We start from the raw sequence: 27,648 nt of genomic DNA, 5'->3' as shown, positions 1-27,648 counted from the left end.
AGTCTCAGGATACAAAATTAATGTGCAAAAATCACAAGCATTCTTATACACCAGTAACAGACAAGCAGAGAGCCAAATCAGGAATGAACTTCCATTCACAATTGCTTCAAAGAGAATAAAATACCTAGGAATCCAGCTTACAAGGGATGTAAAGGACCTCTTCAAGGAGAACTACAAACCACTGCTCAGTGAAATAAAAGAGGACACTAACAAATGGAAGAACATACCATGCTCCTGGATAGGAAGAATCAATATCATGAAAATGGCCATCCTGCCCAAGGTTATTTATAGATTCAATGCCATCCCCATCAAGCTACCAATGAGTTTCTTCACAGAATTGGAAAAAACTGCTTTAAAGTTCATATGGAACCAAAAAAGGGCCTGCATTGCCAAGACAATCCTAAGTCAAAAGAGCTTTTATAATTTTTAAATAAGAAAACATCTTAACCACAACAGGGAAAAAAACTGAGATGTAATTTTAAAACATTGACTTCTAAAAGGATCATTACTTTTACTTTGCTCTTTTCTCTTCACATTTTGTTTTCTTTAAAGAAATGTTTATTGTGCACCTATTATGTGTAAGGTCCTTTTCTGGAAATAGGGGACTATATGTAAACAAAAGACCGACATTCTTGCCGTCAGAGAGCTTATGTATTTAGCAGAGAGAGAATGAACAATAAATTAGTAAAACAAGTATTGTATAAAACGACTGTAAATGCAGTGAAGGAAAATACAACAGGAAAAGGAGGTGAAGATATCCAGCAGACCTGTATGAGTGCATTGAGGGACTTCAGTTTTAGACAGCATCATCAGGTGATGTCTCACTTATAAGGAAAATTTGCACAGAGACCTAAATAGCATTTTAAGCATCCTTTCTCTATGAATTGTTCACAGACCCTATTTCTGAAATGGCAATCTATAGTAACCATGGCATGAGTTTACATCCACTGTGACAGATGCTTTCTAAATTATTTGTACCATTGCTCTCTGCTAAACTGCAGATAAGTTGAATAGAGGCACAACCTGAATATCTATAATTTATATGACTCTCTGCCAAGGCTGCTGTCAACAAAAACCAGTGGAATTCATCTGCAGTTTCACATGACCTTCTGAATTTTTGCAAATTGACTATGTTTATCTTGAGATAGAACTTGCATTTCTCCCCTTATTAGTGGCAAGTTGGGATTGTACTCCTGTCTGCAGACTGCAACATGTGTCTGTTCCATACAGCCACTGGCCTGGCTCCATATGTGGTGAGATTATAGCAATGGGAAGGGCTTTTGTGGGAAAAATGGGAATGTAGTCCAGGTTTTTTCACTAGATTTCCTCCCATTCTTCAGCTTGGAGAGCTTTCTGTTTCATTGTTTCATAGATAGTCATGGTCATTATTTCTTTATCAGAATCCATTTGTTTATTCATTTCTACTAATTATTTTGGCATATGTATTACAATAATTTAAGAACACTTTATTTGGAGATCGGCATGGTTTAAACACCCCGTTAGAAGCCCTTGTTATATCTAAACAAAAATTTTGATTTTTCTTTTAAGTGATTAGAATATCACTGACTTATATTTTATTTGCAGTGAACTCTTTATTTTCATGCCCCTGTATATTTCTCTGAATCAATCTGTATATGAAATTGTGTTTGAAAATCTGTTTCTTTTATCTACTGCATATGGATCAAAACATTATTAATCCAGGCCACCTAGCACCATGAAAATTATCAAGAAAGTGTGAAAAACATTTTTTACAAATTGGTTGGAATGAGATACGTGGCTGGAACAATAGTATAGCTGACATCCAAAGAGGAAGCAATGAATAAGAGTCAAAACTGTAAACAGGAATATGAACAGGGAAAGTAGATAACTCGTTTCAATATAACTTTAACAATAACAACAACCAAAAATGTTGATACTAGTCTGTGCCAGGTTCTCAGAAAGTTCTTTGTATGTTATACAGTAATCATGCTATAAATTAGATATTAGTTTGTGCTAACTCAATGACTAGTATATTGACCAAGGTGACACAGTTGTTAGGCAACAGAACAAGAATTGCATATGAGCTTAGAGCCATTAATTAAGCTATTTCCTCATTTTTTAAAAATTACAGAAGTTGGTAGAGAAGACAGTGCATGATAACTAGAACAAAGTACAACTATTAAAGGCTTTTAAGACAGTTTTCATATTCTGATTCATCTCAGTGAAAGAAAGTTCATTGTTATCATATTAACTGAAGTCCAAGAATCCTCAGTAGATTGTGTGTGTGTGTGTGTGTGTGTGTGTGTGTGTGTGTGTGTGTGTGTGTGAATATATGTGTAATTGATAAACCCTAGAAAGTTTGGTTAGGCTAACATATTGTTAACCAAAAGCATGAGAAAGCCCTAAAATAAATCACTTATATAATATATAAGTTGTATGAAAAGAGCAAGAAAGAAAGCAGATAATTAAAATGGAAGTATTTTGTGATATATACTCGTCTAAATAGTGGATATACTTAACATCCAAGTGAAATATTGCTTATACGTACAGAAATTTAAAATAAAGTGAAATTTTAATTGTATTAAAATCAGTTTTAAAATACACCTAGTTTTCAATATTAAAACACTGAGTAGTCTTTCATTTATTTTCAGATTTTAAATTGAAAACTACTTAGTGTCATCAGATGTATCTTTTTTTGGGTTTGAAGGGTTTGTTTTTGTTTTTCGGGATTTTTTGCCCTTAGTAAATATTATGGTGAAACATATTGTGTGTAGGCCAATTATTAATTCAACAACTTTATAAAAACCTGCTATGGGTCAAGCCATGTGTTCTTCACTAGCGGTAAGAATGAATAAACACTTTTCCTGTAAAATGACCTGTGCTATGATTGGGTGAAGTACAGGGTATTACCAGAGCAGATAGGAAAGGCAATTAACCCAGACTAGAATCCTCTGTGATGATTTATTTTTTGAAAATAATTTTGCCTATTTTTCTTGAGTAAAGTTATCAGCCAAAAATACGTTTAATGATGAAAGAGTGCTCTACTTTATAACTATATGAGACAATAGGCATAACAGGGGCATACAGACAGATATTTTATCCTCAACATGATAGGTGTGGAGATCTTGCATATATCTAAAAATGTTAGGAAGCATACGTGGCCCTAGCGCTGCTCTCATACTCAAGAAGCTGACATATCCACAAATCTGGCAGGGACTTGTCTGTGCTACCTCCATCTAGAAAGCCCTGGAGAAAATGCAAAATGACAAGATTCAGTATGTTGACATTATGTTTTTAATTACACTGTATGGCTTAGACATTAAGGAGTTCACTACAAAAGATTTTGTGATCGTTGTGGTCAAGTTGTTTAGCTCTTTCTCTGACTGATTTAATGTAAGACAATAATAAGGAAACCAACTTGACTTCAAAAGCATCCAGCCATTTCACCGTGAAATACCAGGGAGGCCTACATATTTGTTGAGATATGCCTTTACTTGGTTTGCAGGACCAGTGGTTTTGGCGAGTGAGAAACAACAGGGTGATGGATGGATACCCAATGCAAATTACTTACTTCTGGCGGGGCCTGCCTCCTAGTATCGATGCAGTTTATGAAAATAGCGATGGGAATTTTGTGTTCTTCAAAGGTAAGGATGTTTTCCATATCTGGCTATGTTGTATTTTAATCATTTTGTCTAGAGCCCTGTGGTGCACACAAAAGTGATGAAATGAGATTATATAGCTAATGAATTTAATGAAATAAGCTATGTTGACTAGAAATATAAATGAAATACAGATAATTTTCAATTTTTATTTTATTTGTTCTCATATGGTATTCTCATGTCAGATTTAAGAGATATTCTTTCTCTTAGAACTTTTAGATTTGACTTAAAAGTACCAAAAAATCAATACATAAATAGCCATTTCTGCACTGACTAAAGGTTTGTTTGTTTGTTTGGAGTATTTGGAGTTGCTTGCTGATTTTAGGCATTCAAATCTATTACACTCTTATTTTCATACATAGTCTCTGAAAATTTGCTTGATCAGTTTATTTAAACAGAGTCTAGTAAACTAAGAAATAAAGGCAAGGAAAACAGAATTATCCAGTTATCAGTATCATGAAATTTATTGTCTGTTATTTATCTGAGTGCCAAATTTTAATCTCACAAGTACTACCAACTGCCTGGCATGCAAAAGTGAGATTACCTGATGAAGTGAATTTAGGCAACTGCCTATTATTTTATTCTCAAAACTAGTTAATATTCAAAACCACAAATCTTGTATCTGTGGAGGAAAACACAGGGACAAGAGGCAGATTGAGTTGGAGGACTGAGGGAATTGTGAAGAGAATGTATTTGAGCTGAAGCTGAGGAGAACTAGAGTGTAAAAGTTTATGATTGAACATATTACCCAAGAGCCTAAAGACCTGAAAATAAGCTTATACAGGAATAGAGATAGAGGAAAGGAAAAGGGGGATCTTAATCCCTCAAAAAGCAATTATTCACAGAATCAAACTAAAATAATAGTAATGATGAGGGTAATGAAAACATGGGATTTGGGAAACACTTGTAATATTTAAAGTGAGGCTCAAACTACCTCTATAAAATGAAAGTATATACCTGTACTTTATCTTTACAAAGTGTTCCTCAAGATAAGAGGCAGTTTAGTACATTAGCTGTAAGAACCTGAGAATTCTATGGCCATGTTGCCAACCTCGAACACTTACTAGATGTATGAACTGAACAAGCTACTCAATTCTCTTTGCCTTAGTTTCCCCATCTGAAAAATGGAGTTCCCCATCTCAGAATGATTTTGAGAACTAAATTGATTACTACATGTAAAGTGCCTGGTACGTATAAACCCCCAATAAATGCCAGGTATTGCTGCTGCTGCTAGTAAGATTGCTATTAATTTTCTTGCCCTCCTGCTGTCTATAATAAGCATACTAAAAAGTGCGTGTGCACCGCACCACAGTGGACAAAGTAAGGATACCACCTAAAGGCTGTGAATCTTAGTGACATAATATTGGAGGGAAATTCCCCTCTCCTACACCCTTCCTGGGTCCCATGAGTAGGAGTAACAAAAAGAAGGGCAGGTTCAGTTCCGACTAGCCTTCCACTTGGGGATTGTCCCAGGAGGCCCTGCCTCCTCACAGGACCAGTAGTGCTCTCTGACAAAACTGCCTGAGGCGAAATTGCCACAGTCATCAATTCATGTTCTGACAGCTCTTTATTGCCTCGGGGGCTTCTCACTTTTATTCGCTTCCCTGCTCCTCACTCTGTGGCTAGCTCCTTTTCATCTTTCAACAGCCAGCATAAAAGGCATGTCCCCCAGTACCCTCCCTGCCCACCCTATGTAAGTAGTACCTTCTAAGTTACACAAAGTGTTTGTAAAAAAAAATTGAAATTACCCACAGCATTCAAATGGAAATTTCATGAGAGATGGAACTTGTTTATATTTTCCTGCATATCGTTTTATTTTCAGTTCCTAAAAGTTTTGGGTGCATAGTATGTGCTCAATAAACATTTCAATAAAGTATCACTGAATACTGATTTGATTCAGTATGGTGTTTGTTATGCTATGGTGCTTACAACAGCAATAATTTCATCTTTTGTCCCAGACTTATCTAACCGCCAGAATGTTGTGCTTGTCAGTGGTCTCTTCTAGTACAGTGTCAACCTCAGGAAATGCCTACTGTTATAAATTTTGTCACTTTGAGGATCCTGCTGGGTGACTCTTTCCTTCAGTTTACTCTAACCGTCAAATAAACCATCTCAAAGCCCAGCTATGACCTGTAGCTCTCCCGCTCAATAAAGCATTGATTATCTAGAAAGAGTCAGAAGTTCTGGGTATTGCCAGTGAAACCACACTCTTCCCTAGTCTCTACCTCATGACTGGCAGGAGAGGAGTGACAGTCCTAGTGCCCTGGGCTTCTGAAGTGAAATGACCCCCTCCACTACCCTCACCACAACAATCATGATCAAAATATTTCTCCTTGATGCTATCTCTTTATAGCCCTTATCATCCTGAAAAGACCACATAACCACATCATTCCTCATCCCACGTGGTCACCCCATTTTGCTGTCTGGGCCATGAGGCAATCTCTGCCCCTTTGCTAACAGTTGATCCCCTTCCCCGCGTAACTTGTGCACGTACCATCTGACAAACCATATATTTTAATTGTTTATCTGTATCCTTCCCACTAGAATATCCCATAAAGGCAAGGCATTCTTTTTTTTTTTTTCTTTTACACTGTTTTATCCCCAATATCTTAAACTGGGCTTTGACAGACTTTTTCTGTAATGACAAAATAGTTAATATTTTAGGTTTTGCAGCCCATATGGTCTCTATTATATACCTTTCTTTGTTTTTTGTATGTGTTGTGTTCTAACTTTAAAAATGTAAAAAGTATTCTTAGACCATGGCCCATACAGAAGCAGGCTGTGGTCATAGTTTATCTTAAACAATACCTGGAATATAGTAAACACTCAATAAAGATTGATTGAATGAACCAAGAATAACATTCAAGCCCCAACCTGTACTTATAGCCTTGTACAAGTTGGTCTTAACCTATACCAGCCATATTAGACTCTTGTTACTAGTGATTTAGATGTTATTCTTCTTTAATTTACTCTTTTATTTAACCTCTTTGCCTTACATTATTTCTCTTTGTTTTCTTCTTCTCTTTCTTTACAGAGATCATCTTTTATGTTTCTTTTCTTCTTCTAATCTATACTAGACAATTATTATGTATTTGAGTAGCTTCATCTTTTATTCCCCTATTTAACTAAAGTCCACATTTGGATATAAATATATTTAACTGTGTATTTCCTAAAGGTACTTGGTATTAACCTTGTTTTCATTTTGCATAAGAATTTGAAGATGTGGATTCAACTATATGTATAAATAAGTGTTTAGTTATAAAGTACAGCTATTGTGTTAGTAATATAAACATAAATATAACATGTCTTGTTTATTTGAACTTTTATAAATCTTAAGAAGAACGAAAAACCATTAGATACAATTAAAAATTTATATTTTGACTGGGTGCAGTGGCTCACGCCTGTAATCCCAGCACTTTGGGAGGCCAAGGCTGGCAGATCACGAGGTCAGGAGATCGAGACCATCCTGGCTAACATGGTGAAACCCCATCTCTATTAAAAATACAAAAATTAGCCGGGCATGGTGGCAGGTGCCTGTAGTCCCAGCTACTGGAGAGGCTGAGACAGGAGAATGGCGCGAACTCGGGAGGTGGAGCTTGCAGTGAGCCGAGATTGTGCCACTGCACTCCAGCCTGGGCAACAGAGTGAGACTCCGTCTCAATAAATAAATAAATAAATAAATATTTATATTTCAGTGTAATTTAGATATTTTTTGAACTTGGAAAAAATTATCTATGCACATGTACATCATATTAAGTGGGAGTTGTCAGTATATAAATTATGAAAACATAAAACTTGTCCTTTATATATGTGTCCAATTCTATATTCTGAACATAATCTTACTGCTTTTTGGTATGTTAAAGTATGGTATATCAGAATATAATATAATATATTACATAATAGTATACTATAATGGTAGATTCTGCTTCCAACCAAGAGGTAATAATGGGGATCAGATTTATCTTTCTTCCTGAAACAAATAAAAAATTGACAAATTATATTAAAAAATGATTTTCAAAGACACTGGGTATCAAGAAACAGAGGACATTGAATCCTGAGAGTCAGGAAATAAAGGGAGATGAGCCCTGAAATTGCCATAGCTTCCCATCTGAATAATTTACAGGCTGTGGCACAAGGTAGGGGAACCCAGGCAGAGCTCAAAAGACTTCCTCAGTTGAAGAGACAGAGCTGGGAGTTCAGGGAGAACAAGGTGGCTTCAGTGTACAGGAGAAAGTAATGTAGAGGAGAGACTACACAAGAGGGCCCAGAGATTAGCAGATGGACCCCCATACATATTGGAGAGATTATTGGTCAATTCATGTCTGCAAGGAAACTACTTAAATCTAGAAAAGGAACCAATCAGTGGGAATACAAGGAGCAGTACCTGACACTCACGGAGGGCCATAGTACCTGCTGCCCCCAACCACCTGTTCATAGGCATTGGATCGAGTATTGAAAAGGGCCTACTTCAGTTGTGGGGAATAACTATCCTAGAAATATCCCTGCTTGGATTCCACTTAACAAATCTTCAAAGTAAGACCTGAAGCCATCAAATGGTTTCCAAATAACATTCCTAGAACACAGCTCAAGAATATTTATAGGGATACAGAGATGGTGACCCAACAAGGTAAAATTCACAGTATCTTGCATACCCCAGAAGATCAGGAACAAGACAAGGATGTTTATATCAGGTCTGTTCAACATTGTAACAAGTTTTATCTAGTGAAATAAATAAAAATAATTTAGATTGGAAAGAAAGAAACAAAGCTGTATTTATAGACAGCATGATTGATATGAAACAGAAGTAAAACTGTATCCATGGATGTAATTGTCTGTGTAGAAAGAGAGAGGATTGCAGTCAACCAAAAAGCTTCCAGAATTGATAAGTGAGTCTCTCAAAGTTACAAGATGCAAGAACATTAATAAACATTTGATTGTATTTCTGTATATTTTCAAGAACTATAAAGGATCTGAGATTTTATCTTATTTGTAAGCTAATAAAAGCCTGTTAGCCTGCTTCATGTTCATGGATGTTGACAGAAGACATGAGATTCCTGAGTCAGAGAAAAGGATGGAAATCAAAAGCAGTAGCCATAGTATAGTCATCTGTACTTGTTCCCTAAACCCCAGTTTTAAAAGTGTGATACTAAAAGGTGACACCTTACATGAAAGTAGTCTCATTGCAGGAAAGAAACCATGAATTAAAGTACCTAAATTTTCTATAATTAGCAACAAGCCTGCCCAAATTTTTCACTGAAAGGAGATATTTTCTTTATCATACTGGACAGTAAACAAATCTTTCCTGTGAGGTGAAGGGAGACACTGTATCTATACTCCAAGATGGTTGGCTCTACAAATATCACTGGAAATGGATTCTAGAACAAAGGCAGTCAGTGCCTCTGCTCTCAAAACAAACTGAAAAGCACAAGACCTATGAAGAATTATCTCCCATCACATACTAACAAAGAACAATCAGGAATTGAAATTTTAAAATAAAAGGCCATTTACAATTGCATTTGAAAACACCAAATACTGAGGAATCAATCTGCAAAAAAGTGTGCATGACCTCTACATTGAAAACAACAAAACACTGCTAAATGAAAGTAAAGAGGCCTAAATAACTGGACAGATATGTCTCATTCACGGGTCAGAGGACTCAGTATTATTAGAATGACATTTATCACCAGATTTATGTCGACATTCATTGCAATCCCAATCAAAATACGTACAGGCACTTTTGTAGTAATGGTCAAGCTGATTCTAAAATTCATATATACAAATACAAAAGGCCTGTTATAGACAAAACCACTTTGGAAATACTACTTGATTTTGGCCAAGTAAGGTGGCTCACACCTGTAATCCCAGTACTTTGGGAAGGTTAGAGTAGAGTACTTTAGTACTCTACTAAAAATATAAAAATTAGCCAGGTGTGGTGGCAGGCTCCTGCAATTCCAGCCACTTGGGAGGCTGAGACAAGAGAATCTCTTGATCCCAAGAGGCAGAGGTTGCAGTAAGCCGAGATCATGCCCCTGCGCTCCAGCCTGAGTGATAGAGCAGGACTCTGTCTCAAAAAACAAACAAACAAACAAACAAAAGAAAACAAAACAAAGAAAGAAAAGGAAAATACTACCTGATTTCAAGTCTTATTTTAAAGCTATAATAGTCAAGACTGAAAACATATATGGACAAGTAATTTTTGACAAAGATACATGTAAAAAAAATACAGGATTCACATCTTGTACTATACAAAAATATGGTCCTAACCTAAATGTGAGGGCTGCATCTATAAAACTTCTAGATAAAACATAGGATACAAAAGTTTGTGACCTTGATCTGTGCAAATATTTCTTAGATGTTATGCAAAATCATAATTTATAAAAGAAAAATTGATATATCAGACTTAATTTAAAATTATCTTCAAAGACACTTTTAAGGGAATAAAAGCCTCAGATTAGGCTTCATTCAGTGCAAGTGTAAGCCAAGTATATGATGAAGGATTTTTATTCACAATATATAAAGAACACTCAAAACTCAATACAAAGAAAACAAACAACTCAATAAAAGTGAGCAAAAAGTGTTGAACAGAAGCTTTACAAGGATCATAGATGGATGTCAAATGAGCTCACGAAAAGATGCTTTACATTATTAGTCATTAGGGAAATGTAAATTAAAACCACAATGAAATACCACTACAAACCTGATAGAATGACTAACATATAAAAGACTGACCATACCAAGTGTTGGCAGGATTATGAAGGAACTGTAACTGTCATATATTGCTAATAGAAAGTAAAATTGTATACTCTGGAAAACATTTTGGCAGTTTTCTTTAAAAGTAAAATACACAACTACTGTATAATCTAGTCATTTTACCCCTTGGTATTTTCCCAAGAAAAATGAAAACATGTGTAATCAAAGACCTCTACATGACTATTCAAAGCAGCTATATTTGTGATAACACAAAACTGGAAACAATTCAGATATTCTCAACAGGTAAATGAATAAACTGTGATATATCCATATAATGAAAGACTATTCAGCAATAAAAAGGAATGAAATACTGATTCACATTACAAAATGGATGAAGCTCGAAATAATTTTGCTGAGTGAAATAATTGAGACAAAACAAGAGTACATACTGTATTATAGCATTTGTGTTAAATTTTAGAAAATACAAACTGACGTATAGTGATAAAAAGTGCCTCATTGGCTCCCTGGGGAAGGCAAGAGTTAGGCATGAAGAAAACTTCTCAGAATGATGAAATGATCATTTTCTTGATTATGTCAATACTTTGATAGGTATGTACATGTCAAAACTTAATAAATTATAGACATTAAATTTGTTGAATGTCAGTTATACCACAATAAGACTGGTGGTTTTTTTTAACAAGAATCTTTACTAAGCACATAAATTTATGTTGGAATACATTATGCAAATATTTCATACATTTAAATATACTGATGACATAGGTGGTACAATTTGATTGTTTCATTATTCCAGAGCATGTTAATTATGAATATCCAAATTAGTACTATTTCAGTTTTAGTTTCTTAGTTGAGCCCATTGGTAATCAAGTGCAATGCACCCTCATAGCTGAGATGCATTCATTCCGCAGCAACTTTCCCCTCTAGGTTAAAGTTTTAGTGTTCTTGACAATAGTAGAAAGAAAATTTAATCAATTAAGTCTTAGTAAATAACTCATACACTTACTGAAGAAATATTATAAATACTCTATAATCTCAATTTAATTTTAGATGCTACAACTTATAATGATTATAAAGTATTCTCTCCTAAGTGTTTATCTTGGAAATAGCTACCAAAAAATTTTGATGCCCACATTTTGAATAATTTTGTCACTGTTATTTTATATTGTTTACCTGTGTTTTATTTTTGCTCTGTAATTTCTCATCTTATTTTTGTTTGTTTTTAATTTACGTTTTATCTTTGTATCACATTTTGTATCAGATCCCTCAAATTTTTGTGAAATGACTATAGGTACAAGTAAGTAGACAAGTATTTTAGATACTTTTTCTTTCAACCTCACGTGTGTAGACATATGTGTGTGGGTGGATATTTTTCTGTTGTTTTTGTTTTTTTAAAGAAGCCAGTGTATAATGTCTCCCTTCACTGATTAAGTTGCTTGCTATAAGGGCTGTTGAGTGAGAATATAGATGTACAAATCCATAGGCCTTTCTTCCTGAAAGTCAGCCAGCTTTTTGGTTTGGTGTATGTGACTATCACTTAGAACCATTTACAGTTGTGATGGCTGAATAGACCCATTTATTCCTCTATTTGATATTTAGTAAGTAACACTGAGTCGTTCTCCTTTATGTTCATAAGATTTTTTTTTTTTTTTTTTTTTTTTACTTAGAGAGACCCAGAAATAGAAAATGTAACACACCTCAAGGAAGTAATATGCTTTTTTTCCCCAGCAACTGAATGTACTCCACACTTTGTGCTAGTTAGCTATCTTTCCATCACTCAGGTATATCCCATATAAAGAGTAACATTTTAGAAACATAATCAAGCCAGGTATACATTCTCAATTACTAGGCATGTTAAGATTGAATGGTCATGAGATAATAGTATCAAAAAAGCTGTCTTGAAAATTGAGCTGGTGCAATCTCTTTCAAGAATTGGAAACAAATTTTAAAACAAAGATGCTAGTGTTGTCAGAATCCATAACAGTCAAAATAAAATCAAGTAGTTGAAAAGTTGTCTCAAAATTCGAATTATTGCTATCACTTAACAACTTTAAGCAGTACTTATTACCCTGGTTAGCAGTTCCATTTTAAGAGACACAAATCACTTATGGAATGGAAACTAAAATATATGAGACAGAAAAGAGGACGGCAATAAAATTTGGGAATAAAAATGGCATACAGAAAATGTGTATCAAAAGAGAGGAGTTATCTCAAATACTTGGTGCTGGAAAATGGCAAAGAAAAGAACTGTTTGTTAAGAAATGGTTTATATGAACTTAATTGTTATGTTATTTCAAATGAGTACTCATAAACCGGCAATTTCTTTATGCTGCTCACAAATTATTTTTCTTGAAAGGTTTAGCGAGTATTCATGAAGTTTCATTTGAGGTCGAAATACATTGTTTCTTACACAGTACAATAAAATAGGTAACCTAAAAGAAAATATTTTCTATAAATAGGTGAATACAATGATTATTTATATCTTTATAGGATATAACAGAAAAGTTATGTATAAAATGTTATACTAGATTAAGGAATTTATATTTAGTAGTCTTGGTATATGTGAAAATAGATTTAGACTAAGCGAATAGTGCTATTTTTTGAATTATAAATATTTATAGAATTTTAGTATTAGTGGTTTTGTTGTATGTTGAAATGATCATCTAAAACATAGGTCCAAATGTTTAATATTTGAAACTCTTGTTGCTAATACACCTCTACTTATTATAATGATTCAAAACTCTATTGTATATTTTATTATGTCTATTTTCATTTATATTTAAAGCTGCAGTATTTTCCTATCAATATTACTTGTGTATATAAAAGTTTTCCTCATTTTCAAAAACTGTTACAACACAACTTTGTTTGTTGTGCCCCTTTGAGTTCCCCAGGAAGCAGACACTGAGACCAAGTTAGGAGGTTGAGTGGTTTGTCAGGGAAGAAGGTAAATATATGAAAGATTAAAGGGGACAAGGCAGGATTCGCAGGTGACAAAGTCTTGGTGAACCCGATGCCAAGCTTCAGATCAAAGAATGTCTCTTAGAGGACTTGCATACAGAGCAAAAATGGCCAGGCTTTAGTACTCTGCTGTGCTCAGTCTTTGGTGGGAGGCTGCTGAAGAAGAGTGTAGCCTTGGCCCAATTGGTGCATCAGACCCAAAGGCGCTCAGCTGATGATAGTTTCTTTCTCTAAGGAAGACCTGAGCTGCACACGTCAGTGGCAAGCACACTAGCATAAACATTCAAAATTCTCTGCTTACTGGATAATATTGTAGAATCTGGAAAACAAAATGCTGCTAACAAAAAGTCATATGACCTCAAGAGTTGAGCATTTATTCAAATTTCCTGAGCAACCTACCTATAAACAATATAGAAATCAAAACATATTCCAAATATTGAGCCCAAATAAGAGATTAGTGTTACTTAATTGTTTATTATTGGTATCATTTATTTATTTGAGTAGGTGATAAGCAAATTTGATCAGTGAAATACTGTGTTATAACCATTTATTGGGACATCCTGAGGCACATACAGTGTGAATGTATTTGATCTCTCATTATTTCCAGAATTCCAAGCGAGCATTAAGTTAGCATCCTATGTACAAATTATGAAAAGAAAGCTCAGATTCATGACTTGCCCAGGATCTTACAGCTGGTTATTGGTAGAGCTATGACCCCCTAGTTCTGACTTCAAAGCTATTGAATGCCCCATTAAATAACATAATCTAACAAATAAAATATCAATTCTTTATAACACTTTTTAAAATTCCCTGATGTTTTCTCAAAGAATATATAAATGATGAACAGTAATCAGCTCAATAAACAGTATTTACTGACGATTCTATGCACAGACTTCTGTGTTATGAAGAAAAACCATTAAGGAATTGTTTTCTAATCTTTTCTATAAAAGACTACATAGTAAATACTTTCTGCTTTGTGGACCATATGGACTCTGTCATTAACTACTAAACTCTTTCATTGCAAAGTAAAAGCAGCCATACGCAATATGTAAATAAATAGGTGTGGCTGTTTGCTGGTAAAGTGTTATTTACAAGAACAGGTGGCAGCTAGTGGTCCTTGTTTACTGACCATTGTTGTAATAGAAGACACAAAATATCAATGTATGAATAGTTTTGAGGAGACAAAAATACAGTTGATTTTTTTTTAATTTCTTTAGTAATAAGGCACAAAGGATATCTGACTACTCAGGATACAGTGAACAAGCATGAGCTGAATACAGTGGGTTAATTAATAAACACTCCCATTGAAAATGTTTGGTGATTAGTTGATAAAGGAGGGAAGAAGCAGGGAATCATTAGCAATTCTGAAAGCCAGAGTGTGAACTCGTTCTGTTCTGAGAGTCAATTTTGGATAGTAAGATAAGCACTGAATCAAGAGGCCTGGACTGCAGTACAAACCTATTAGCACCTGGCAATGTGGCTTTAGACACACCACTTCTTTGACCTGTAAAATAAGCAAATGCGTTAGGCTGGATTCTCAGCCACTTTTCTGATCCAGTGCATCTGAACAATATAATGCACTCCCATCATTAACAGTGGCTCAGTTCAAGGGGGTCAAAAAGCAGGTAGAAATCTTAACCTCCAGAGTAAGCATTGTCCTTCTGGAAAAAAAAAAAGAGGTTATTAGATACTGCATGTTTCCTGATAGGAACAGCATTTAATTTACAAATTCTTTTTGGGATTATTTGTTTACTGTCTATCTTCTCTGCTAGTCTGTTCCACAAGGGCCAGGAACTTTTTGTGTTGCCTTCATCGGTGTTTCTGCAGCTCCTAATTGAGTGACAGACTATAATAGGCTCATAATAAACAGACATTGAATAGGAGAATAGATGGATGAATAGATGGAATAAATGGATGATTGAATGTCATCCATCCATTGAATAGATGGATGGATAGATGAATATCATTGAAAAATCAGGCAGTAGATGATCTGTAAAGTCCTCTCCAAATCTAAACATTTTTAAAGCTATTCTGTTTATAAAACCTTTTGGTCTTTAATTCTAACTTGTTGATATTTTCCCTCTGCATTCTGCCAAGTACAATGTCGGTAAGAACTAGTTTTTTCCACTTGCTCCAGAATATGTCAGCCTCATCTGAAATCCAGGGAATACTTACATTCTGCCAAAAAGGCAATATTTTCCTTGAGAACCAGACTGTCTGATGGTAGGGTAGTTAAAAAACCACCTGTCATATTTACAGTAAAAAGAGTTGAATATAAATCTTACATATTTAACTGAAAAACTAAAAAATAGAAACAAAGTCATTTCAGTTTTTTCATGTGAAAATCTTAACTCATCAGGATATAAAAGTAACTGTATAATTGTATTTTCTCAATAAACACTCAGAAAATTAAATGTTACCATTCATAATTATTATTGAGTTGTTTCCTTGAATTTTATGCCACATACTCAGCAAGCATGGTGGTATTTCTTAATTTTGTGTGAGTAACTACTGGAATTCCGTCATGCAACTTTACAGCAAATGTTTGCTGATAAGCTATCTATTTTGCTTTGTTTTCATAAAGGGAATATAAGTGCATTTTTCCTAGCAGGTTAAAAAAAAGCTAATCAAGCTGTTTTATACAAAGGACATAATCATTAAAAAGTGGAAGACTGATTATTTCTCCCTTTTGTTTATGGAAAATACTAGACCAACAGTACAGGAAAGTATTTTCAATGCATAGTTTTTAAAAACAGCAACAATAACAGTTTTTTAAGTAGAATAATAACAATTTCCTGTAAGAACAGTAATTCCTTTTCTTTTTTCACACATTATCCTCTACTGAGACACCAGGACTACAACAATAAACTAAGCTTCTGTGAACCATTTCTCCTGCTCCATGCACCAGGGCATCCTGGTTATTGATGAGCCTAGTGTCATCACTGAAAAAAGCCTGGAAGAAATTATCATGCAAATGATAATCAAGTTTAGGAGCTGCAAAAGGAAGTGATCAAAAGCATACTAGAGTGCTTCTGCTTGAAGGACAACCAACTGAGTTGAGCTGACACAAGATGTACCCTAAATAGCTAGCATGAGAGGCATTGAAACTGCATACTCCTTCCTAATTAAAAAGGAGATGAAAGCAAAGGATGCAATAAGTCACTGAGGTATATGCCAACAGAAAAGGCCTTTCTCTCTTTTTTCTATTGTTTTAAGACTTTCTATTTTAAATGCCACAGAGATTTGATTAAAATATAGAGCATGCTATGAAACTGCTTTCTGGATTTTCCAACTCACTGACTCTGGGAAGGAAGTGATCTGGGCCTTTGGGATGAGGGGTGTGTGTGTGTGTGTAATATTCAGATTATACAAGGGCTGAGAGTAAGTTTGCATTTTTATGACCGTATTTCCCAACACTTGGTTAAATATAATCACTTAAATAAATGATTTTTCAGCACAATACCAGAGCATGCCTTATATTTTCTCACTCTTGCTAGTGGTTATAACATTTTTCTTTCCTGCTGTACTAACAAGATTCCAAAGTAATGCTCTCAGTGGTATTTATGTAGCTTTTATTGTGCCTTTTGTTAGATTTTTGGTCCTATGTTTGAGTAGTCGTGTAATATTAAACATGGTTCTTTGCATCAGTAACTATTTATTAAGCACCTACTTTCCAAGCACTATATATGAGGTGCTGCAGGAAAATAATGTATTCGATGTAGCGTTTTTCCTCAAGTTACTCACACTCTAAAGTGGGTGGCAGGCTTGTGATTCATCAGGGTACAATATACTAAGTAATAAGATCAAGGTAAATTGCTGGTACTTTGACAATGTAAAGTGCCCACCATACTCAGATAGGAAATGTTTTTCAGAGAAATCGTGCTAAGCTAAGTTTTGAAAGTGTCATCCTAGTTTTCCATAAATGGAGATAAGTGGAATGTAGATGAGATAAGACACCCATACTGAAAAGAGCCTTGAAATGACATATAATGAATTTGGGTTTTATCCTGAATGCAGTGAGAAAACACTGAAAATTTTAAACAAAAGAGAGGCAAAAATCAAGTATGCATTTTCAAGAAATCCCTTTGTTGACTTTGTGGAGGACAGATAAAAGGGAGACTTACTGGAGACAGGAAAATGAGAAAGGGAACTGTTGAAATAATGTAAGCTAGGAAATAAACAGCTTTCTCTTAAGTCTCATGGCTGGAAAACAGCATGGTACCATTGGCTATAGCCAGGATTCTGGCCAAGAGGCTTGGGCTCAGATGCACCTAATAACTTACATGATATTTGATTGTTCACAATTTTACGTTGAACAGTCTCATTCAGTCAAAAGAAAAATAAACCCTGTAAGGTTAATTGAGCTTATGGGGAACTTATGGTAAGCAGTGGGTGTGTAACAGGAACTCAGACAGCCAGGGTCCCTCTCCCATTCATAGCTTCGCTCCTTGCATCACTTTTTTCATTCTCTTTTCTCTTTCAGTCCATCTCTTTTATTCAATTTCTGCCTCCTCATAATATCTGCTTCCTCTGGCCATGTTGGCGTCTCAGTCTTCATATTATATAAAAATAGTCAATTTCCCCTGCTGAGAGGGAAAAATCTGTCAGTATTCTCTGGGTCATCCTCCCAAGAGAGAAACATGGATGGTTCTGCTTATCTCTACTTATCAGATGAAGCCATGTCTCCATAGCTTACTCTGCAGCACAGCATTTTGACTGGCTCTAGTCTTACAGTGATAGTATAGAGAGTGGATTTGGAGAACAATGACACCTACTTTGCAGCTTGTGGACAAAGCAATTACCTTTAGAACGGACGATGGAAGGGATGATGGAAAGGACCATTGGTAAAAAAGAACAACCTTCAAAGGACAGTTCTAAGTGAGAGTTAGGAATTGAAATCAGCTGAATGTATTTAATGATCCATTAAATATGGAAAATAATGAACAAGGAGGTTTCTGATGTCATCCACAGAATAACTAGCATTCCATCTACCCAAAGAGGGAAAATAAGAAAGGTTTTCAGATGACTTCAGATCTGAACTTTGTAGAAAATCCCATCAGATAACTATGGATACTGGTTGGCTTTCAAGAGATATTTGGATCAGAGATAGTCATTTATGACTACATTTTTTTCTTTTTGGCTTCTGACATTTTCTTTTACTTTTGTCTTCAACACTGCCTTTTCTTTCTCCTCATGTGCCTCCTCTTCCCTCTTCCTTTATGTGATCATTCCTAATGGCCATAGATTACTAGAAGTCGAGTTATGGTTACTCTTTATCTTCTGTATGTACTTTTCCCAGGATAATCTCAACACATCCTAAATTTATCCTAAATGCCACGTGTAGGCTTGTGTCTTACAAACTTATTTTCAAACTGACATACCTAGTTGTCTACATGACTTCTTTATGTAGATATCTCACTGATATCTCAGACCCTTGATTTAAACTTCCCACTCACATTTAGTCTTGTCTTATTAAGTAACACTGTTATTCACTTGTCTACACAAGCTAGAACTTGAAGATCATTCTTAATATTATCTTTATCTTATTTCCTTCAGCAATGCCTATCAATTCCATCTCCAAAATATGTCCTGACTTTATTTTATCCTTTCTATCTCTATTTCTGCTGTATTGGTCCAAACCACTACCAAAGAACTTTTTGATTTAACTATTCAATGACTTCCTATTTCATTTAGAATAAAGTTCAACTCCTACATGGGTTACATGATCCTCACCTCTATCATTATACACTCCTATCACACTCTCTTCTAGCCGCACAACAAGCTTCTTCCCATTATAACATTTATTCTTTATGTTTCCTTTACCTCAAACAATCTTCAGTGGTCTGGCTCCCTTGAATAATATGTCACAGTTGAATAAAGAGATCTTTCCTGTGTCTAATACAAAGTAGCCCCATCCCGTCACTGTCACCTTAATGTCCTTTTTTCGTTCTCTATTTGTATAGCACTTTGCTTTCTGAAGTTTTAATTTATTTATCTGTTTGATTCAAGTCAATATTTCCATACTCACTCGCTGATATCTAAGTTTCATGAGATAGAAATGTTGACCTTCTGCTTCACTTCTGTATCTGTAGTGCCTACAATAGTGCCTGGTACATGTACTAATTATTGAGTGAATGATTCAATTAATTCTTACCAAAGACTCTCGATGGGTCATCTTGTTTTCATTCTTCCCTTTATAATCCATTTTCAGCAAAATCATTTTAGTATATAAAACCAATCACAACCCAACACAAATTTCATCTCCTTGATGGCCTCCAGTACACTCTAAATAAGATTTCAACTCATTGTGTTCATTTTCAAAGATTTTGTCCTTGCTTATTACAAATTACAGATCTTCTTTCAATTCGTTGATCATCCCAAACTGTCCTCTGCTCTGAATGCACTTCCCAATATTCTTTGCACATTTATTACTTGCTCTTTCTTTAGATTTTGTTGTATTTATTCAGAGAGGTCTTTCTGACCTTTTTACTTAAAGTACGTTCCCTTTATTTTTTTTTTCTCAATCTGTTTTTTTTTTTTTTTTTTTCCTAGCCTTCACTAGGTTTTGAATTACTACAGTTATCCATGTGTATATTTGGTTTTCATCTGCCTCTTCTGCTGTCATGTAGGATGATCAGGGTAGCAATCAGGTCTGTCTTATCCTCTTCAGTATCCTGAGTACCTGGTATGATACTTGGGATGCTTGAAGATACCCAGTAAATATTGTTTTAACTCAAATGGTATCAAATGTTAGTAGAAGGTCTTGAAGTAAATGAGATTACCCATGGTTACAAACTAGAAACTCCTAACTAAATTTAACCTAAGGATGTGTGGTTTTTGTTAGCTTATTTTGTGTTAAGAGAGCACATGTTTTAAATTTTTTGAATACCCTTAGGCATTACATGAAAGCTATGGTTTATCATAGTCCTTATCTATGAGTGGTTTTGAAATATTGTAGAAAGGACGTTGGGACACCTTACTTTGCCAGATGTTAACCCCAGGAGGTGCCAGAGATCCAAGACGATGCTGGATCATAGAATGATTCAGAAGGCCCAGGAGAAGAGGACTTGGGGAAGGAGGGAAATACGCCTTTAGGGTAATAGATATTTACTGACTTTTTTGGAAATATCTCAATATTAGTATAGATACCTCACTACTACTATCATCCCTAACCTGGCCCCTGTAGTTATTTGAGTTTGTGACCCTTCCTTATTTAGGATAAGAAGAGAAGAAAGCAGAGAACATAATCCTAGGAAACAATAACATTCAAGGGCTGAGTACAATACAGTAAGCCCAGAAAGGAGCAGCTAGAGAACAAACAAAACAAAAGAAAATAGTTTTCTGGCAGCTCAGGGAGGAAAGTACTTAAGGTGGTCAATTGTGTCAATAGATAAGGGTGGAAAATTGTTTAGTTGGAGGGCATTGGTGACTCCAGAACAAAAAGCTTAGTGGACTGAAACTTGATAGGCATACCAGAAAGGGAAGTGGTGGGCGCAGTCGGCCAGGGGCACAGGGAGGGCATGAGGAAATGTGCTGTCTGTAGAGAATTGTCAAATAGCAATACAACTGACTAAAACCTGTCTGCTTTTGTCTGCTTTTTAGTATCATCATGCCATGCTCCAGCAATTCCAAACATGGTTAAAGTTAAAATTTTCCTCCCCTCAGTTACCACTCTTAAAGACAGGAATAGAGTTAACAGAAGAGGGCATGAGGTCAAGGGAGGATGAATGTATAAGACTAGGGAGACTTGTGAACATTTATATAATCAGAGGAAAGGACCAGCCCAGAGGAAGTGTTTCAGTCGAGTAGAGGTTATAATCACTAAGTCAATCTGAGGGCATACCCGTTGCTCAAAATACAGGAATGATTTAGCCTTGAAAAAAAGTAGGACCTCTAATTCCTAGGGGAAGAATCCTTCATCCTTGATTTAGAATTGTTTCTTTATGGTGAAGTTGTAGATTTATTTTATTTTTTAAATTCACTCACAAATTTTGGTTATATTTTTATATTAATAAGTAGTGTTCATTATATCCACTTGTGAATGATATTTCAAAGATAACATTAATATTCCAGATGGGACAACTAATAACTTATTTCAAGGATTTAATATGATATATATTTAGTATAATTTTAAATGTATAGTATATATTTAATGTAATAATTTTAAATGTATTGTGTTAATTAGATATATTCTACTTTCTGACATTAAATTAGTATATTCTGCATTTGCACTTATTTCATACAGGTAACAAATATTGGGTGTTCAAGGATACAACTCTTCAACCTGGTTACCCTCATGACTTGATAACCCTTGGAAGTGGAATTCCCCCTCATGGTATTGATTCAGCCATTTGGTGGGAGGACGTTGGGAAAACCTATTTCTTCAAGGGAGACAGGTCAGTATACACTTCTCATGAGAAAAACAGTTAATTAACTAATGTTTAGAAAATCAGCATTTCTGGTCTATCAGAGGCATGAGCTGTTGATGAAGAATCCTGGTTGATTTAACACAGGAGTTAATGCAATTAAAAATTGTTTTATATTTCAAATAATATTTAAGATAAGTCTTTCTCGAATATATTCAGCTAAGGTGACTTTCTTATGAATGTGTATACCTAGCATATGTTTTTTCATTTCCCCATAATTGTAACATGCCCATAATACTATGTAAGCTGTGTGTATGTGTGTTCTTGTGATGCATTTTTTGGGGAATTTTACTTACTTTGTTTAGAAAAAAAAAATACTTTTTAGCACATGATTTTTGTTGTTTCACACTCAAAGTTAAATTTTATATTTTGTATACAATCAATTGTGAAGACTTCCAAATAATTTCAGTGTAGTCACATATTATATTTCTTAAGAAGCCATTTATTTAGATACCATAGTCAAACTATCACTGAGCTAAATACTTTTAGCTTGAAGGATAATATTTTTTCCCAGCTATTTTACTCTCTTATTTTTTTTTTTCCTTTTGTGATATTACTAACAGAGTTCACAAATTGAAAGAGAATTGTTAGTTTAAAACTTACAGTAAGGCTGAGTGCGTTGGCTCATGACTGTAATCCCAGCATTTTGGGAGGCCAAGGTGGGTGGATCACTTGGGCTCAGGAGTTCAAGACCAGCCTGACCAACATGGCAAAACCCTGTCTCTACTAAAAATACAAAAATTAGCCAGGCGTGGAATTACAGTCATGTAATTTCAGCTACTTGGGAGGCTGAGGCATGAGAATCACTTGAACCGGGAGGCAAACTAGTCTGGGCAGCAGAGTGAGACCCTGTCTCAAAAACAAAAACAAAATAAATAAAAAAAAAACCTTATGGAAGCTATTAGGCGGGTATAGCCCTAGCCCTTCCCAGTTGTTAACAGATATTACAAATGGAATATATATAAGTTGAAGCCTATATTTTTATTAATTTAAATAAATATTAAATAAAATCAAAAATCAAATTTTAATTACATTATTACTACCTAGCTCACAATGAGAAATTCATAAGTTGTCTTCGTTGGTTTGTAGGATGACTTAAGTCTGCCATTGTACTTCCATTTATTAGTAAATTTTTTAAAAAATACACACATATAAAGTACAGGCTTCAATATCCAACATTCCATTATTGAGTTTGCCATATTATCTTAGCATAAAATAACCCTGTGCAATGTCTCCAACTTTAGGAGAAAATTGTAAGTAAGGCTATAAACTTTCTTTATTTGGAAATTTACAATTTTTAATTGCAAATGGTTTCAAACATTGAGCTTTATGTGTGAACCAAAAGTTGCTATAATTGGCTTCCATGAACAAGAATGTACACTTTTAAATTTCTTTTACTAACTTTATATGCAATATTTCTATATTTTTCCATAGCAAAATGCTGGTTGATTTTAATTCGTTATAATAAAGTTAGACTGTGCTATAGTGTTTCTTACTAAATCACAAATTAAAAATACCTGTCAAACAAAACTTCGATCAAAGGAGAAGATGCTACTTAAAGCCACAAAAAGTATAATGACTCTCAACAGGATGTCAATGTAATAGAGTATGAAAGGGGAAGAACTTTATTGCGACTGCATAGTAACCACTAATGAAAATAAATCTGCAGACTTATATTCTTTAAAATGGTATATAACCCTTAAGGTTGTTAAATTCACCAGCTGATTTTAATTGCTTGAATGAGTACCATGCAGGACTCAGTACTATATGAAGCTGCACTTTTTTCTTTTCTCAAAAAAAGGGCAAAATGAAAGACTGAGGAGACAGTTTGGAGAAGTTAGCTTCTAGGGGACAGAAAATGGAAGCTGAACTTTTATATAACAGTTTAATTACAGTTTCATAGATAATAATAAAAATGTCCATTTCATTATCAGATAGCTCTTTTGCCCGCAAATGTGGAGATTACATTTAAAATGTTTTCATTCTAAAAATTTAGTTCTTATTGGAACATTTAAGTTTAAAGATTAAACGTGCTGGGCGCGGTGGCTCACGCCTGTAATCCCAGCACTTTGGGAGGCCGAGGCGGGCGGATCACAAGGTCAAGGAGATCGAGACCACGGTGAAACCCCGTCTCTATTAAAAATACAAAAAATCAGCCGGGCGCGGTGGCGGGTGCCTGTAGTCCCAGCTACTCAGGAGGCTGAGGCAGAAGAATGGCGTGAACCGGGGAGGTGGAGCTTGCAGTGAGCCGAGATTGCGCCACTGCACTCCAGCCTGGAGCACAGAGCGAGACTCTGTCTCAAAAAATAAAAAAGATTAAACGTGAACTACCTTAAATTTGTGAAATCAGTGGAGGTTAGATGCCAAAAGTGTAGAAGAATAAAGACTATAGAAAACAGGAAACAGGGTTTTTTAGATCATTTACTCCCCACTTGAAAAGCTACATGCTAAATACAGAAAATGTTTTCTACATGCTAAATACAGAAATGCCTTTATTACTTTTAAGTTCTGTTTAAATAACTATGGTTTTATAGGTTTTAAAAAACTGAAAGCAGGATTTCAATTAATTTCCGTGTGTGATCTTATGTAAGATATCATGAGTTATAGATGTTTTATAAACAAATTATTCCATAGTCGTATAATTACGTATTTCCAGAGTCAACAGCAAATTATCAATATGTTTATTCTAGATTTAAAAGTTAGATGGAAAAGACATTAAACTCTCTAACTGAAACAAAGAAACAATTTAGTTGTCACTTTTATATGAGAATTTATTTTTTATTATTTCTCCCGTCTTCTCCCACTTCCGTTTTCTGCTTACAAAAAAAGAAAAAAATTATATCAACAGTTTTCTATTTTCTAAGGCTAAGAGCAAAATGATTTTAGTGAGTATCTAGAACAGTTGTAAAAAATTCAAGTCCTTAAAGAGATCAGGTGAATAACGGCTGTAACACTGGGTAAAGTAGTATATCCAAGGCAATAGCGAATGACAAGTACTGTGGTGAGCTGGAAAGTGCAAAACCTCTAGAAAAGCATTCAAAATCAAGATTACTTAAAACAATCTGCTATGCAAACAAAGCACGTCTTTAAATTAGATGCTGCCATATGTCAGCCCTGCATGTTGTTCACTTCCTACCAAAATCTAGATACCCTCAGTTACAGCCCAAGAGTACCCTTGCCTCTCCACCAAACTGCCTGTGACAGTATGAACATGAGGCAGCCCATTCTATTCTCAGTAGCTCTACTGCCTGCTTTCTTAAGATTTCTGCACCTGTCCTACCCTAGCACTTATTTCATTCATTCAATAATGCATTTTGAAACACAAAGTATGTGACATGTGCTAGGTAATGAAGATGGAGTAGTAGAAAGAAAGACCACAGAGCTCCTAGTTTCGTGGCACTTAGACTGTGTTGGGGGAGACAAATAATAAACAGTAAACAAATAAATGACCCTGATAATTTTCACAGTGAGAAATGAGACTCCTGGTGGTAAGGACAGGTTAGGACTTAGTGTTTACTTGGGGGAAGGCCTCACTTGTGAAGGGGACACTTGAGTGGGGACTTGAGTAGGAAGATGTTTCAGCCATAGAAAGCTATTCAGGACACTGTGTTGCAGGTGGGTGATATAGTCATGCAAAGGCAATAATGTAGGAAAGAAGCTGGATTGTTCAAAAACAGTGTTGCTAGAGCATAGTGGTTAAGTGGTGGAAACTGGTAGATAGGGACCAGATTTCACAGGGCCCTGTAGCCTATGACAAACAGTTTGAATTTTATTCTAAGTACAAGGAAGGGGCATTGGAGGGTTTTCAACAGGAAAGTGATATGATCTTCCGTGTATTCACAAAGATTGTGCTGGCTTCTGTGTGAAGAATGGGCTCCAAGAGTGGAGGCGTGGAGGGTAACTGGGAGACCATTGAAGGAGTGCAGGAAGACATGATGATAGCGGTGGAGATGGAGCAAAGTGGGTGGGTGCAGGATACATTTTGAGTATGATAGCAAGTTGTCCTCAGGGCTTGGATTTTAGGGGAGGAACAAAATAAATCAGGGCAACTTCTAGGCTTTCCACCCAAGTAATTAAGTAAATAGCACCTTATCTGGAGACAAGACAGACACGGAGAGTAATATTGGGGGAAGGGGATTAAGAGATTGAAATATCCATGCTTGACTGAGGTGCCTCTTTATACACCAAGTGAAGAAGTCAAGTAGGTGGTTGGATAATTGAGTTTGCATCTTAATGGAGAGTTTAGTTGGAGGCACACATCTCAGACTTATTGACATATAAATGGTATTGAAAACAGGAGTTCATGTGAAATCTTCTAAGTATAGAGATAGCTAAAGAGAGTAGATGAAATGACAGTTCTTTAAATAAATCTGTAAATTCCGTATTTATATAGAGTGCTGTACTATTTCACATACAGCATGGAACTCAGTCCCTCAGATTCCTACTTGCCCTTTTGTTAATACACTACAATTTGGTCCTTGGATAAGTTTTGATCTTCATAACATTTAGCTTAAAATGCTATATTTCTAAGTCATCTCTCAACATCTCACAAACATATCTAAGACTCTATTGCCATATTTCATAAGAAGCTTAGCTGTCGAAAATTTTAAGGTATTTTCAATAAAAAGAACAAAATGTAGACCTACTTTATTTTCTTGATTATTATCATCACTAACAGTCAAATAGAAAAATACATTTATTTCTTCCAGCTTTAATGGTATGTTTATAAAGTAATTTTTTAATGTATATGTTTTGATTCATTCAAAATACAGCAAAACTGATATATTGATATTTTCTATTCTGTTGCATTTTTAAGACTGATTCTGAGGAATGGGATTTTGGGGCATTGATTAAGACTGCTAATCTCAAAAAAAATCATATGATTAAAGTCAAAATTCTACAGTAGAGATAATTGATGAATCAGAAGAAAGAGCTATGAGCTTCATTTATAATAGCTTTTATTACTTACTGACCCTCCCACACAAAATTTCAATGTTTTCCATGAAAATATCTACATTTTAAACCCCCCAAATGGTTGATGTACACAGTGTTCTCATCTGAATATGCTAATTTACTTCTCAATGCATCTATAAGCTTATTTTTCAGGGAGAAAAACTCAGTGGGATGAGCTTTTTTGTTCATGTTGACATGTGCTCAAATATGTTGGAAATTAAAATACAAAGCAATGTTTATGAATAAGCCTCAGCACCTTTTATAAGACAGCACTAAATATAGATAATTCTAATTGCATTCCAGTTTACTGGATATATTTCAAAGCTGACACAAAGCAGACAACCTTTGGGTTTGAGCCTATGTTGAGTTTTTCTAAAATTGTAAAATGATCCTAAATTATTGTTTTGCATTATCTGCTGAGAGGGAAAAATGCGTTTATGTTGACGAATTCATACCCGAATTATGTTCCTACAAAAGAGTGTAATACAATTTACATTCCATTAACGTTTTCCTGAAATGAGATCTCTCTGAATCCTATGAGTCTGGCATATAATATAGGTGCAGAGAAAAGCATCAGTGGGTGAATGAATCTATGAATGAACAGACTAAGGGAGAAAGGAAAGCTATACCCAAACAATGAACACCAATTGTTTGAATGACAGCATTGAGAGAATAAGAACTACAGGCAGACACCAGCAGTAACATTTGAATTTCAATTCTACCACATTCAAATGCAGTAAATGTGACTAAGTCAATTGTCTTTGAATAATATGATACCCAATGCTCTGTCATTGCTTAAATTGAGTGACAATTCATACTAAATCAATGGTTAGGATATTATTTTGGAGAACTCTGTAATATGTGATATAAAAGACTGTTGAGGGATTTAAGCAAAACAATATATGTGTATAAATTTACTTTATAGCTACAAAATGCTACATAAAGTGTAGTTATTTCTACATAAAAAA

General features: G+C 35.0%; 1 protein-coding gene across 1 annotated transcript in view; it reads left to right on the top strand.

The window, feature by feature from the left end:
* Positions 1 to 27,648, top strand: part of MMP16 (matrix metallopeptidase 16) — a 295,760-nt gene that overhangs the window by 255,091 nt on the left and 13,021 nt on the right. The window contains exons 7-8 of the mRNA XM_017896416.1: positions 3,485 to 3,623; positions 21,547 to 21,697. Of these exons, the coding sequence (XP_017751905.1) occupies positions 3,485 to 3,623; positions 21,547 to 21,697 (290 nt within the window). The remainder of the gene's footprint in view (positions 1 to 3,484; positions 3,624 to 21,546; positions 21,698 to 27,648) is intronic.

This window comes from Rhinopithecus bieti, unplaced genomic scaffold, assembly GCF_001698545.2.
Source record: "Rhinopithecus bieti isolate Rb0 unplaced genomic scaffold, ASM169854v2 scaffold_27185, whole genome shotgun sequence".
NCBI lineage: Eukaryota > Metazoa > Chordata > Mammalia > Primates > Cercopithecidae > Rhinopithecus > Rhinopithecus bieti.
The sequence above is the reverse complement of the archived record's forward strand: the minus strand, read 5'-3'. Positions and strand labels throughout refer to the sequence as shown.